The sequence below is a fragment of the Scatophagus argus genome, chromosome 2, assembly GCF_020382885.2.
Source record: "Scatophagus argus isolate fScaArg1 chromosome 2, fScaArg1.pri, whole genome shotgun sequence".
In the NCBI taxonomy this organism is placed as follows: Eukaryota; Metazoa; Chordata; class Actinopteri; family Scatophagidae; genus Scatophagus; species Scatophagus argus.
In genome coordinates, this window is record NC_058494.1 from 4,074,870 (window position 1) to 4,091,009 (window position 16,140).

General features: G+C 40.9%; 1 protein-coding gene across 7 annotated transcripts in view; it reads right to left on the reverse strand.

The window, feature by feature from the left end:
- Positions 1-2,981: 2,981 nt before the first annotated feature.
- Positions 2,982-16,140, reverse strand: part of rims1b (regulating synaptic membrane exocytosis 1b) — a 69,234-nt gene continuing 56,075 nt past the window's right edge. For 3 of the 7 annotated variants that reach the window (XM_046401881.1, XM_046401899.1, XM_046401871.1), the window contains 12 exons: positions 15,678-15,743; positions 14,695-14,808; positions 14,052-14,155; positions 13,127-13,230; positions 12,837-12,997; positions 12,409-12,561; positions 8,886-9,097; positions 5,624-5,768; positions 4,900-5,012; positions 4,165-4,266; positions 3,759-3,898; positions 2,982-3,628 (listed from right to left, as the gene is read on the reverse strand). In XM_046401881.1, coding sequence (XP_046257837.1) covers positions 3,410-3,628; positions 3,759-3,898; positions 4,165-4,266; positions 4,900-5,012; positions 5,624-5,768; positions 8,886-9,097; positions 12,409-12,561; positions 12,837-12,997; positions 13,127-13,230; positions 14,052-14,155; positions 14,695-14,808; positions 15,678-15,743 — 1,633 coding nt within the window. In that variant the 3' untranslated portion in view covers positions 2,982-3,409. The remainder of the gene's footprint in view (positions 3,629-3,758; positions 3,899-4,164; positions 4,267-4,899; positions 5,013-5,623; positions 5,769-8,885; positions 9,098-12,408; positions 12,562-12,836; positions 12,998-13,126; positions 13,231-14,051; positions 14,156-14,694; positions 14,809-15,677; positions 15,744-16,140) is intronic. The other 4 variants (XM_046401921.1, XM_046401910.1, XM_046401929.1 and 1 more) reach the window with 3 other exon arrangements.

The window sequence follows — 16,140 nt, forward strand, 5'->3', positions numbered from 1 at the left end:
GGTAACCGTTTACTGCTCGGTCAGGTGCTTGTCGCTTACACGCCTTCCTCACCCTTTAGAAATGAACGATCTCACCCCGTCGTTTTATTTACCGAAGCGATCGTGTGCACGATTGCGGCAGTTAACGACACAGCAAGTTTGCACCATGTTTTAACTTGTTTAAACAAAACAACACAAGAGCAGCGTCACGCATGCAGCCGGCGTAAACACTCTGTTCAGTTGCCTGTAAAGCCCACCATGCATTGCGACAGCAACATGGCTGCCTCCATGGTTTTATTCAACGTTACCGATAAAGAGAAAAACAGCCGAAAGTCCTCTGAATTGGACCACGTGGATTCCAAACAGTGCTGTAAACATAGCCGCGTCCCTTTTGCTGTTAGCTTAATCAGACTCGTTATTTTTAACGCACTAAAGATTGTGTAGCCCCCAGTCTGCGGAGCGGAAATCAATTTCTAAGACTCATGGGTCCCAGGAGGATGCTGCGATGTGATTGGAGCACAAGCAGCCAATCACAAGTTTTCGCCATCCAAGTTCTTTGATTGGTTGACCTTCGTGGCACATTTGTAACGCGCAAAACTTGAGCGAGCGCGTAAGTGAAGTTGAGCGCGCGTGGCTGAGGCAGACTGAGGGAAAGTGCGGAAGTCTGCCTGTGAGTGAGCACAGAATCAGTTTTTGTCTGCCCAACCGTAAGTTTTGTGGGCTCGATTTTAAATTTTCGCGCTCAAAACTTCCCTGTGCGCGCTCAGAATTGTGGTGTGAATATAATTCCACAGACCACCAGCACCACGACCACCCCAAAATATGACTTGGCCTGGAGACTTGAAGGAGACACCGAATTAAAAGCAGTTTTCTTCCACACATTCTTTTTATTTGTAAATAATAAAAATGAACTTTTTTTTTAAATATAAAACATACACATCATTTGAGCCACATCTGTTATACAAACAAGAAATGTTGCAGTGAATGCTTTACTTTTTTTTCTAATTTTCTTTTTGTTTCAGTGTTACACAGAAGTTGTAAACAATCAGCAATTTTTTTTCCTGTTAATACTGACAAAGAAAAAAAAGAAAAAGGAAAATCAGCTTCACCGGACGATGAAAAGAAAAGTCAACTGTTCTGAAGTGGGGATCTGGAGTTCTGACATTGGATTTGAAGCACAAAGAAGTGTTCAGATAACAACTTTTAGAGCAGTGGTAAACCTGTAGTTTTCAAGCTCAGACAGTTTGTGGCCCAAGTCCATCACCTTGTGTTGTCCCACTATATGGTCCCTAATGACATGTTTATCCCTCCTCGTTTTATGACTTGGCCCCTTCGCAAATATCTCTGAACCCAATGAAAACCCAGTGAATGGCTGCTGAGTATTTACAGTGTATGACTCTCTGTGCATCTGCATTTATTCTTCATATAACATAACAGTTCATGTGTTAGCGTATCTGAAATCATTATGCAGAAACATAATTTATATTTCAATAGAAGTGGATCAGATTTGTACATATTTATCCATACATCTTCTCCGCCCCTTGGAGGTATACTATGATGTGAAATAACAGTAAGAGGGGCTTGAGGTCTGCTCAGTACTACTGTTCGGTACAGTACATCTTCCAGAGGCTTGAGGAAAGACATCAACGTAATCTCGGGATTTAGTTTTGAGAGACATTCAGCACCGGACTGAGGGACGTGGAATAGATTGCAGTTGAGTCCAAATGTCTTTGTGTAATGGGAATGGCTTCGGTTTCTTTGTTTTATCTCTTTAATATTCAAGTACGAGCAAACTGTACAACTGCATGCAACATACAAGCGGCCCTACAGTATGTGGAACTAACACACGTATCTAGTTCAGTATCGTTTTTTTGTTGTTTTTTATTTTGTATCTGTTTACAAAAAATGTGCATGCAGCTTGGAACATGTTCCAAAGTCATGCTGGCCCCTCCTCGTTCCCGGTGGGAGGAGTCTGCGGACCAAACAGAGGATGAGCATTGGTGTTGGTGTCCCGACAGATCAGTCTGATTGGTTACTTTCACATTCACAGAGATGTACAACGGAAACTGTGAGCGATTATTCTTTTCTGTTTATTTGTTTGTTTCCTAATATCTAGACAAAGAAATGGAATGGAAACAGTGATAGGATTGTTTCTTTTTTCTTTTTTTAACCACACGTTGTTGTTTTTTTAAATATTTTTTCAAAAAGTTAAACTTTTTGTTGTAAAAAAATCAAGCTCTTGTGCTTGGGTTTAAATTTCAAAAGAACGTAAACTAAGGGTTGGATAGAAACCTGAAACGTGCTGGGGTGAGGGAATGCGCTCGATCCAAAAAATATGAAAAATTTGACGATCCTATCTTGCTCGCATGTTGGTGAACAAAGATTTACTTTTAAACTTACTTTACAGTGATCTTGTACCCTTGTGATATTTCAAAGTGACATAAATTTTATTTATTGGTCAACCTCCTGGGAGGCCTAATATACATCTATACAAAGACGAGTGTCCTGGACATTTGCCAGCAGTGGAACAAGGAAAACAACACTGCACGCTAATCTCACTGTCAAGTGTAAAAATCTAAGCTGTGTCATCATCACCAGCCCCCCACCCTGCGTAACACTTGCAGACATTTAATAAGTTTATGTATTCTTTTTTATCTATCGTGTTTTGTTTTTTCTCTCCATGCACACACCGGACTGACAACATTATCATGAGCATTTTACACACCGTAAAAACATTTTGTGCCAGTAGTAACAAAGGGAAAGAAATGAACGACAAAGCAAACACGCTAAAACAGTGTGGCTTCGGAGCAGCCATGGTAAACATATTGAAAAGGGGATTTTTCGAGAGAGGGGGACCGGTGATGCGGCTCCAAGGTCTAGGCACCAGAAGAAGGCCCTGTGCTTCCAGACTGAAAACCCACGCAGGAGCACCCTGCCTGGTGCAGGAGTGCCAGCAGTCTGATGGGGTTCTGGAGGAGGCCACTACAGAGAGGACTGCGCCACCTGCAGGTGTGGAGGGTGATTACCTCTGTCTTGAGTCCTTACATTCCGATGCTTACGTACATTTCTTTGCTATTATTGATTCAGTTAAATCCAACCCCGCTTCGTGTAATTCTCTGACACCTTTTCGTCTCCTGTCTTGACAGTTACTGTTTGTTGTCTGTTGGCAGCCCTGCGTCTTCAGCATACACAGAAAAAAACGAAGAGATTTTTCTTGAATGGATATGAAACACTGAAATGTGGCGTTCCCTACAACAGACAAAACGAACCGCAACAGAAGTGATTGTCAGATCTCAACAAAGCTTTCTCGTTGTGACTGTTTCTGATTGTTGTTGTTGTTCTACATTTCCACCTTCATTTTTTGTTTGTGTCTCTCTACAGTATGTTTCATGAGTTTTTTACTCATCGAGCGTGTAGAGCTGTTGGTCCACTAGGATCGAACCCCAGGAGGTCCGGAAGAACTGTCCAGTGACGACTGGGAAGCCCGCCGTGTTAGGGAGGCAAGTGTCGGGTCCACCAAGGAGGACGGTGGGAACAACTTGTACCAACCAATGACTGTGCTTGATAAGTCCAGTTCCTCCAATAGGATTTGTGCAACTCCCATGAAGCTTTTATGGTCCATGCGGCCATAGTCCCCCCATACAATCACCTGAAGGAGAATTACTTTCTGTCAAATTGCACAGCAGTCTAGTTCTTCCTGCTAAAATATATTTTATCACTATAGATTTGAACACACAAAAAAAAAGATTGTGATGAAGAGAAATATATCTTCAGCTCACCTGTAAGACTTTACCCTGCGGGCTTTCCTCGAATAGTAGTGCTTGCTGGTAAAGTGGGTCAAGTGTTTTCCTTGCAATCTTGGTTTTCTTTTTGGCTACGTAGGCTCCATTATTCAGCAGATATACCTTGACATATGGAGCTGAAGGCAGAGACAAAACAATAAAAAAAGCCATTAGTGGGGAACATAGCGACTCTCCAATATAATTGAGATCAGATCTCACAGCTGGTTACGTCTTTATGGGAAGGTAAAGCACAGAGCAGATTTCAGCTGGGTGTATCTACTGGGTTTCCTTGAACACAGAGTGTGTATCATGTAATAATGTAAAGAGTGTATGACTGATGTGTTGAGAGTGATGTGGAAAGACAAATTGCTCTTTGGTATCTCGAGGTTAGGAAGGGTCTCACCAGGGAGGGATTTGGATCCTGGCTTTTGTACGAGTCCTCGAGCTCTGATGACTTCTACCTCCAGCTGACCCTTTTTCTCCATCATACCAATCTGGATGTCACCTGAGGAACACAGAAATGGCGAGTGGTTTATTACAACGGGAGGAGATCAGACAGCTGCGGCTGGCAGCTGCAACATAAACATTCAGAAAAAATGAAGCACAACTATTTACCTACATTTAACTTATTATATTATACTATATTATCTTTTATATACTTCTGTTTTTCCTTACAGTAATGTAATACAGTGCACAGTATTATGCAATACAACAATATTATATTTTATAGTGTACTATGTTGCTGATTTTCAACCAAATTTTCAAACCAAATTTCTTGCCTGGGGATCAATAAAAGCTTATCTCATCTTAATTGGGTGTGTGAAACTGTGATACTCAGACACACTACACACAAAACACTAATTAGATAAAAATACAAAATAATATAACAACGAAGGTGTAGCTAATGGATGGATGATAATAAAAGACAAAGAATAGAATAAAAGCATCTTAAATGTATACATGTATGTATCTAAAACAATATTGAATAAATATCATAAATATTAATAATAAATACATACAAATTAAACATGAAATGAAAAATTTTTAAAAAGTACCGGTATTTAAAAAGGAGAAAGCAAAAGAGCAGTGACATTGGTAATCCTGACACTGATATCCCTGAAGTTAGACGAGATCTTACCAATGGCAGGAGTAGCCAGTGTTTGCCTTCCCACTAACTGAGCTGGTCCGAGGCCATCCAGGAAGTCACTGAACTGACTGCTGGCACCCAGATTCACACCAGAGAAGATCAAGCTAACACAAAAAATCCATACACATAAATTCATTAAGACAAACATGATCAATATCACCCACCAAATTCAACAGAGGTGATTCTTTGAAGGATAGTATCAGTGGTTGCCTCTCTCCTGTAAACGTTCAGCACACACCAAGAGCGTATTTTGCGGCCTTCAGGAGAACTCATTTGCTGCCAGTCATTATTTACTACACGAAAAACCTCTTGCAAATTCCCCAAGCAAGATAATCCATCACAGAAAACACCAGGGCTTAATTTGATTCATTCAAAGTTTGTGTTTTATCACCGGCTCACTGAGCATTGTTTTAACAGTGCGCTCATTATATTACACTCTGTTAACTGTCGGTCACCTGACACATACATGCAGAAATGACAGCGTACGCCTGGATATAATCCCCCAGAAAATGTTGAAGCGCAAACTATACTGTCACATCCATGCCATTTTATTAATGGTGCTTTAGTTTAGTGGAACAACAGTTAATTTCAAGCTGCAGTGGCTTTAACATTGTAAAATTTGCCATAAATAAATGGACTATCCCTTTAAGACAGCAGATGTACAGAGTGTAGAACGCGGTTAGATGAAAGTGATCAGGATAGGAAGTTTACTGACTTCCCCTCAGAGTTGTAGCTGTTCATGCTGCCATTGTTGGACTCTCTGCTGGGCTGGCGGCTCATGTTCCTTGTCAACTCTACTGCCATGCCGGTCTCTGTGCTCCGCTGGATAGGTGCACCTTTCTCCTTCTTACTCTTCCCCTCTGAGTAAAAAAGAAAATCACAGTAATGTAGTCAGAGAAGCTGTTGTACTTAATTTTCACCTGTATTTACTCAAAAAAGCTGATTTATGCTGATTCATTTCACAATAAAAGGGGCATACAGGTAGGGCTGCTGAAAACAGTGCTGAAGAAATGAGCAACGGCGTCGCCAGTGTTTTATTTCTCATATAGAGAGAAAACATACTAATCTACTGTTGAAGCTTAACAGCAGATATTTTTCCTTCCTAATTTATTAAAGGAAAACATTTTGATAAAGAAGCTTACTGGCTGTCTTGCCAATAGTTAAATGACAAGATAAATACCATCCCATTGTCTATTTGCTAAATTTAAAGCTACAGCCAGCCAACAGCTGTCAATCTAAACTTGTAATAATCTCTTGGCAAGAAAGCAAATGAGCGTATTTCCTGATATGTCAATATTTTTCTTGACACATGATTTCACTGGAGTCGGTCCGCAAATAGAGAATTAAGAAAACAATTTCCTTTAAGCATTCTTATGGTTAGAAACATAATAGCAGAACTCAGTCTAACTCCAAGGGCATCAAAAAGTGTCGATTTTGGCATGTCCCTTGGTGTCTCATCCAGAAGCAGAAGGTACCCTTGTGTGTCTGGGTGAGATGCACTGGTCTTTAATGTACCTTTAATGCAAACGTATCCATATCAATATCAGACAATCAGAGCTACACAATGGAGTGTAGTTTCCATGGCGCAACTCAAAAGCATCTTTTGTACAACTGGTAAACACCCATAAACTTCACACCCCCAGACTATAACTGTAAGATTTTGGTTATGAATTTGCAGCCTCCAAGCCAATATGATGATGATGTCATCAGTGTTATTTTGTCAGACTTTCTAAAACTCCTCTAGAGCCACAAAAAACAATGTTTTTACAGGCTGAACAGTACTAAACTAAAAATGGTGGTGTGCCCTTTAAAATTGTTGTTGCCCTTCAAAAAGTCATTTTTTAAATAACAAAAAATCCCAACATATCAGGTTTAAGAAAAAGACTTGCTTTCAACCATTCAGTGGTTACTAAACTAAAAATTGTTGTAGATTAATGGATCAACTTTCAGAATACTTTTATCAATGGGCTAAAGCCTTTTATATATGAAACAATTCAGTAGCAGATGAAAGCAGAAGACAGCCCACAGATCCACTTAAAGACTCTGGGACCTCTCCATCAGAACCATGCCAAAGTCCCAGTCATGTTCTACTGAATCTGGTCATCGTAACAAACAGGAAACTGCTAAAAGAAAAGCATCCAAGACAACATTGTGTGGGATCCTGGATTAGGGTGTTTCCACTTTCTGACTCACAGAATTGGCACGTATGGTGCAAAGAGAAAAACATATCTGCATTTCTGAGCCTACCATCATCCCTTGTATAACCACGATGAAGCACGAGATATATTTTACATCTAGCTGGTGAGGTGGTCACAAAGAGCTTGAGCAATAGACAACCCACCCTAAAATCTTGTTATCATATAAAACATTAAAAAAATCAAAACAAAACAAAAATACTAAAATCCTCAAAATGTAAAAAACATTATTCCACCTTACCTGCTACCACTCTCAGCATTCATGAACAGGAAAGCCTTTACAAATTAAGCGTGATTTCTGTACCATCTCTACTTATTCTCTCTTTTCTCAGCATCAGGGAGAGAGAGTGAGAGACCCCCTTGGGCCTAGTGTTCTCTAATGGCTTTTTATGTCCACTACAAAAGGAGTGCGGGGAAGGAGAGGGGGGGTTACAATGTTTGCCTTTCATCATGGATCTCATACCCCCCAGTGGTAAAAGTGCATTCTGGACCAGCCAGACTATGTTGTGTGACTGTGAGCTGAGCTGCGAGGGGCTCTCAGCTGGCCACGATGTTCTGAAACGCTGAAACGTATTATTTATTTGTTTGTCCTTATAAAGAGTACAGGGGCAGCACTGGTTTGTCTTCTTCACTACAAAAGCATAATTTGTTTTGCCTCTCTTGGGTCTGGTCCTCATCTTTGTCTCTATGTGAGGCAATCTCATCATTTTGTGAAATCAGACATTAATTACACATTGTGCACTTCAAGCAAATGTTTTTGGATCTGAATGTAGTGTGGTGTTGGGTCTTTGAGTGTTTTGGGGAGCAGTATTCCAGTTAAATGAAAGGTATGTAAATCTATATGAAAAGTTGCAGTAACAGTTTGCAATCTGCCTGATAAAATCTCATCATTATAGTGCTAACACTACCATGATGGGATGTGATGAGATAAGCATACACTTATGGCTATGTAATCTCTGCCGTGGTTGAGAATTACCCAATGTTCTCCTAGAAGAGACATTCAGTGGATTTAGTATTGAACTTTAATTCAAACTCAATTCAGTCAATGGACATATCACTGAGTATAGATGTTGATATGGTCTAACTCATTGCTAAGCAGCCATTGTGTGTCTACACACTAGGAAAACTGTGATGCCGGGTGCTTTTGGTAGCTGGTTCACTGCAGCCAAAGTAAATGAGTTACATTTAGACTTAGACTCAGGCTTAGAGGCTTTATTGGTCACATGCATAGTCCTACAGAGTACAGCAGCAGTGAATGTACCTGCAACACCCCTGACTGTGCAAGTGAAAGTAAGGTATAAGAAGTATATGAAAAACAGTAGTAAGATAAATAATACATAAAACTATACAAAAACTATACAGTGGATTTGTAGATAAACTACGTAAGCTATACAATAGGTGTGTAGATAGGTAAACTATCTGCAGTGGTTGTAAAGGTGAAAAAACTGAATGGGAAATGTAAACGTTATGTAAACATTATGAAGCAGCATAGAACAGACTAATGTGCATAAAACACATAATTAATTTACAAAATAAATTTAGTTTAATATAAAGCAAATGTGACGTAAAATATGTAATTAAATTACAGTGACTAATCAAAATGCTGGTGAATACAAAGACTCAAAAAAGAAATTGTTATTTTGCTTATAATCTTTTATAATAAAATTTGGTTTGTCCCACAAATAAAATGGGTAAAACTAGTTTGCAGGCTTAACAGATAATTAGTAAGTGAGAAGGGCCTTATGAACACGCAACAACCAGTAGGTCACACTGAATACTCACCAGGGCCGATCTGTGAAGTGCTGCGGCTTCGACGGTTGCCAACGATGGCCACCACCCGCGCACTAAGGCTGGAGCGTCTCTTCTTGCTGCCGCCACTCACTGTGCCCAGCGCTGTGTCTGATTGGCTGCCGTCGGTGCGCTCCTGAGTATAGATCTCTCCGCTCACACTGGAGCTCTTCAGCATGCTGCGGCCCACCGATCGTAACTGCCGGCTGGAGAGAGAAGACACTGATTGACTGATGGATTGATGGAGAAGAGATGCTACAATCTTTCTCTATACTGTACCTTCATTTGAGTAGAACATGACAACAGCACGGTGGACAAAAAGTTTTGGACGATGATAATCAAGTGATATTTAATAAAACAGCAGGTGAATCATATAACAGATGAGTAAACATCTTATATTGATAAGAGGAAGGATAATTACAGAACAAAAATATAAACCGTGTTTTGATGTTTGGTATGACATAATTGTGCTGCCATTTGGGCTCTTGAGATTTAGATGTGAAGAGGTCCATCCATCCATCCATCCATTTTCTATACCGCTTATCCGAACTTAGCTTATTCGAACCTGGAACCCTCTTACTATGAGGCGACAGTGCTAACCACTGCACCGCCCCATGTGAAGAGGTCATCCTGGTTAAAAAGAGACCAAACAAACCTAAAATAAAATGTTCTGTTCCAAAGCTCACAATCATATCATGCACTCAAGTTCATTCTTCTCAAACGAGCCAGTACACGTGGGAAGAAGCTGCCCAGTGCTCGATGCTGCCCCCTAGGGGATTGGAGGAGCTGCCGCATGTCCATACCCTCAGAAGGGTTCAAAGTGCTGCAGGAGACCCCAGCTATGCTGCCCCCATCGCCCATAACCTCCACTCCCAGTGGGCCTCTCATAGCCACAGTCTGCTGGGGAGTCTGGGAAGCACTGGGAAGGGGAAGGGGAAGGGCGGTTTGAGGTCTCTCCACCACCCCCTGCAGGGGGTTAAGGGAAGGGCGTGCAGCAGGAGGACAAGATGGGAGAGGAGTGTCCAGGCCTGGAGGGTGGAGGGGGTTCTGGCACTCACAGCACAGGATGCATGCAAGGAGAGATCTGAGACATGCAGAGGGGATTGCACAACCATAAACACATGCATAGGCACAAAATAAGAACGGAATAAAACAACAATAACAATGTTGTTCATATTGCTAACTGGTATGCACTGTGCAGGATATATTTGTAATACATGCAAAAATATAATATCATATTTATTGTCTTTGGCTGTAAGCCTTGTGACTGTGTGGTTTTTTTTTAGATGGACTATAACTTTACTAATGTCTGTGTTCAATATTTCAAAAAAGCATGAATATTAAAAGGAAAATATATCTTTTTGCACAACATGTAATACTAAGTACATTCAAACAAATGGAATAAAAGGCAGGAAATCTGAAGACTGCTAATGAATGACAGGAAACTGATGAGGAGCGGTATATAAAACATGTAGGCATGTCAAGCAGGGGGAAATCTGAAGAACACAAAAGAAGACATAAGGAGATTTCACTGTGTTGATGCAACCTCACACTATCTCTGTTTCTGGTCCTCTGTATGCACTCAGTCACGTCCACTATCTATCATTATACTGTCCTGAAGCAGATGTGAGAGTATCTATTGAATACTGATATTAAAATCCCACTTTGAGTGAAAACTGACCTGAGGCCAGATGTCCTCTGACATCTCTAGATTACTAATTCATAACTGGGCTCTCTTAAAAACTGACTCCTTGTCTGAATTATAGATAAACTACAGGTCTTCTAAAACTGACTCACCAGTTTTATTTTGTTTTCATCGTTTGCTCGTCACACAGGTAAATACTCGCCTCTGCCTAAGAACTGATGTGACATTAGCCTCATTAGCAGTAGCTAGTAGTACTTGTCTTCTGGCTGAACTGGAGCCATTCCCTGCATCCAGCTTCCACCATCAGAAAGCAGTATAATGGGCAGCAGGTTCTTTTACATTTGTTTCATATGAGACATTCCCATACGGAGGATGACATGATGTGTGGGATGTGTGTGTGTGTATGTGTGTCTGTCTGTCTGTCTGTGGATCACATGAACTGATGAAGCCTCTTGGATGAGAGGTGAAACGTCTTCAAAGACAAATAACTAAGTCCAGTTGCATTCGATTGAATTTCCTTGAGATAATCCCGTATGGGTGCAACAATTTATGAGTGTATTATTTATAACAATGCATGTACATGATATGTTTACCTACATATAATTAACATATAACAAGCAAGGACGCGCTATGTATTCCTCTCTCTCTTTCTCACCCTTGACTCTACAACAGGGCTTCCCAAAGTGGGGTCCATGGGCCAAAGTTGGCCCACCATATGGTTTCATTTGGCTCACTAGCTGTTTACAGCAAACAAAAACCTCATGCTTTAATGTTCGTGATGTAAAAATGCTCTTTGAATAAGTAGGCTCCATAATTATTAATTATTTTTCAAAATGGCAGGCAGAATAATGTTCCATGTAAGGGAATATTATATCAAGGGGAATGAGAGCTTTCAATTATGGCCCTCCAAGGGAAAAAATTAGGCAACTCTGGCTCTAGAAAGTATAAGGCCATAGGGCTGTGCTTTTATAATGCTCTATTTGGATTGATCTGTGGTAAGACCATAAAGAACAGTTCCCTCTCTCTACTCCTCCTAGACTTCAATACATTAGCCAGCTAATAAGCTGCACTGTATTACCACCTGGCCCACTGACGACCACTGGGATAGGGTCGTTTGTCCCTGTCAGCACACTGCCACTGGTCGGCCAGGGATGTGTGTGTGTGTGTGTGTGTGTGTGTGTGTGTGTCTGTCTGTCTGTCTGTCTGTGGGCACATGAGGAGAATATGGGAATTTTTGTGAGTTTTTATTTTTCTTTATTTCAACTCAGTCACACTTCATATCTTTTTGCAAATGTTTGTTTAGTTATTATTTAATTTGGAACCATATTATTTGTATTTTTTAAAGGTATGGTATTGGCTTGTGTTGCATTAACAAAAAGACTGAGCTGAAAATAATTTATGCAATAGAGATAGTAGTTTGAAATAAATAAACAAGTGGAATCTTATTCATAACTCAAAGTTTAAATCTAATATCAGTGTTATTAACTCTTGTTAACATTTTCATTTTAGTTTGTAGAAATGCTATTTTACACCTGACATTTCTTCCTTTGGACATTTAGTGTTTGACCTCCATAAAGCTGGGACAGCATCTTTCAGGTGGCAGATTCAGTTTTAACCCTTTGTCACTGAGTATGCACCCTGCTCAACAGTCCTCAAGCGAGACACTGTGAGCTGATCATCCCTTTGGAGGACTTTTATAGTTTTGGAGAACTTCCACACAGATCAATAAGGAATTCCTCTGTGTACTGTCTGTGTACTGGGATTGGGATTCAGGGATTCCATCTTTGTGATCCAGACCTGGCTGTACAGCGAGAAGATGGAGTGTCTCTCATTATCACGTAAGTTCACCATTTGGGATCCGTTGATCTTTACCTGGACTCCCTGGTGTCTCCGGCTACAGTGTGTCTCCTGCGCTTCAACTCCTCAGAGAAACGTCTCTTTCCTGCAGCCCTCCTTCTGTCCTCCTCTCCATTCATCCCCCACGAAATTCTCCTGTCCTTCTTCTCCTCTTCTAATGACTTAGATCTGAGTTCAGTGTGTTTGGATTTTCACCATGTACCCGTATGTTTGTGTATGTGCGAGGATCGAGGAGATAGAGCATGCAGAAGAACAGGAACATGCAGATAGTTGGCATGCAGAAATAAGACAGAAGGATACACAGCGATTAGCGTGCACATACACCCTGCCATTTAAGCTTATTTCAAAAAGAGTGAACTTACTAAATGTGGATGGATGCCTAAAATCCACAACACCCTAAATTTTTAAACTGAAACCATGACCAAGAACAAGTGAGGACTGACCTGAGTCGTCCCCCGGGTCGTTCTGATTGGATAGACATGTAGCTGGTGCTACTGAGGCGGGAGGCACTGCTGGCATGGGAGAGGGCCGACGCGTCGCTCGTATCACTGTCTGATGATTTGGCTGACATGTTGTCACTGCTACGCCTCCGTTCTGCATACATCTGAAGACAAAGACAAAGAGGTGGGAGAGAAATTATGACTTTGCTCAGTTTTGAGATAGAAAAATAGATGTATGTGTGTATATTAATCAAGTCAAGTCAATCAAGGGATTCGCAGGAAGGGATTCCGACCTCCCGTTTGGTCTTGAGGTCCGTCTCAGGGTCGTGGGAGGCTGAAGGCCGGCAGGAATGTACTTTCATCTGCAGCTGTCGGGCTCGCTCCTCTACTGCAAGGGCTGAGACCAAAGAGACAGAGGAGTAACATACAAAAAAATGCGGACAGAGAAATAGAAAGGAAGGAAAAACAAAATAAAGAAACCAGAAACATTGGTGTATTGTCAGCAAACTACAGCAGGGATGTTGGATCTGGTTTCTGACACTAAATGGAGCATGATGTGCAGTGATGATGGATGTTAGAGGGTCAGACAGAAATGCCCATAATCAGTCTAGTAGTACATCTAATTTCCTTCTGATCTCAGTTTGCCGCACTGGAAAAAATCATACCGGGATTTTAAATTGACACCAATGCCTGTGATTGACGAAACATAAAGATTACATGGAAACCCAAATCCATCTGGCAGCCAAACCAGAAAAAAACAAGCTGTATCACATATTTTAAAATATTGTTTGAGCAAGGAGTGTTGGGAGAGGTCAGGGTATAAAGTGTTGCATATGGTTGTGCGGCACATTTGTCACAAAAGCATGAAAGAAACTGTCAAATTGTATTTCTGTGGATATAAATTTGCATCTTCCAGCAGATTTAGTATCTACATGTCCTTTACTTTTGAAGCACAAAGACTTGAATAGGAGGTTCACTGAATTCATGTATTCTTTTAGATTACTAGATTCTAAATTACTTCAGCTATTACTTTGAGCTCACAGCCCCACAAGGTTTTTTTTTTGGCTTTATTCTACCTGTGGACTGCCATACCCTCATCTGACTGTTGGCGCTTCTCGGGACTAAACCCAGCCTGACACACTACTCAGGGAAGGATGTGTGTTTAAAGATGTAGTCTCAGCTCTCTACCAGGTAGACACATTCTTGCATACAACATACCTTGCTCTATGCTGCTGCTTTTTGCAGGGAGTTGAGGCAGCTGCCTGCCCCTGCGACCTGATGAGGGAGTCCCCGTTGGGGAGGGACTGCCATGAGGGTGTGCTCTAACAGACAGGAACAGGAAGAAACAAGGAGAGAGGAAATTAGATTTTAAAACATACTATTAGAAATGTATTTTGAGGCGAAACCCAAAACTGAATTGCAGAGACAATAAATTGATGGCCGGAATTTAAGGCATAAGGTCACATTAGGGAAGAATAATCTGTAAAGGTGCAGGAGAAGTAAAGGAATTAGAACTGAGTGTGTTTACAGACAGTTTGCACAGTATTATATGCATCCCAGTAACTGGATTATAATGCTGAGATGGTACATTTATACCACAAACTTTACTAGCCGCAGCTTCACACATGAAGGTGCACCACATTTACATTAAATATGTAAACCCCTGTTGAAGAGTGTAAGATACTTACAAGCTTAGCCCAGCTGATGTGTGGTGATGATGTGAACTGAGCCCTAAGATTGTTTTGTCTTTTTGAGACATGGCATTTGGTACTCGTGCATACAGTGTAACCACACTCAGTGGGACACAGAGGAAATCAGCACACAGGGGAGTTAGAGGTATAGTGCCGGCAGCAGCATGCACCTGTCTAGCCGTGGAGAGTTTGGGCAGGACCCAGCCAGGGCTGTCTGGCCAAAGGGCCTCAGCGGGCCCCCTCTGCCCCTACTGCCTCTCAGGATAGAGGTGGGCTGGATACGACTGGCGCCAGCAAATAATAAGAAATGAGAATATAAAACCTTATAAATATGGGCAGAATTAAATCAAATGAAAATAATAGAATGTATGTTATATTTTGGGGCTGTGTGTGCATTGCAGTCCAGGTCCATAATAGAAAGGCTGTGCAGGCAGTGCATAGCAGGTGTTATGGTTAAACTCAACTGACTGTGAGTCAAACATAGCTGGTGCACTCAACATCTAAAAATCTCTAAATACAAAATACACTAGTTACTTCTGAGATATGAAAAAAAAACTGTATGAAAATAAAGGTATGCAATCACAGTACAGCTGAGGAAATATATTGACATTCTGGCAAATAAGCTGTGTTGCATAAATTTAGATAAGAACACTCTTATATCTGTACAGTAAATATTAAGTAATAGCCAGCAGTGAGTTAGCTTAGTGTTAGACCGGAAAGAGGGGGAAACAGATTGCATGGCTCTTACTTTCGTCCAAAGGAAAATAAAAAAAAAAAAAACAAGAAAAAGAATAAAAATTACAATTTGTGGTGTTATGAGGGGGGTGGGGGTGGAGGTGGGTGGGGGTATGAGCCCCTGCACTTTCCATCAACATAGGATAAAAGGTCTTCTTAAAAATCAAAGCTTGTGAGTTGTGGTGGCTAACGTGTTTCTGCTTTATGTTATGAGGAAGCTGTTTTGATTTACAGCAAGCATTCATGGCTACGTACAGCACGAAGCACGACAACAACAACAATTTTTTTGTAAAAAAATAAAAAATAAAAAGTCAATATTCCAGCTTTGGTGAGATATCATCCCTCAAGAGAGAAAAGAAGTGACAGTAATGAGAGGAGATTAAATAAGGTGAGGGAGTGAGTGAATGAATGATCTTACCTATCCCCCTCCAGGCTTTTTTTGCTGCCCCTTTGACAGTTTGGACTTGATGAATTGCTACACTGACTGTTTCAGCAAACAGCAACCACAGAGAGAGAGAGAGAGAAGAACAAAACAAACACAATATGGAGAATGATGACCCACAGAATGGTAAAACTGAATATTGACTGATGTGTTGGATATAATGTGAAAGGCTCAAACTGAGACTTTGGTTTGGTTTATGTGGTCTGTAAAAGCAATAAGAACTGCATTTTCTGCAAGCTTTTTTTCCCCATCAGCAATAATGTTACAGGAAAGAAAGCGATTTCAAGCCAGAGAAGTGGGGGAATTCATACAGGCGCTCAGCAAGAAGAACAGGTGCAGCAGACTAACAGAGGGATTACACAGTCTTAGACCACAAATATTTACAGGAAAATGTAAAGGAACTGTGTTGATCACAAGCTCTGTGCAATATCATCTACAG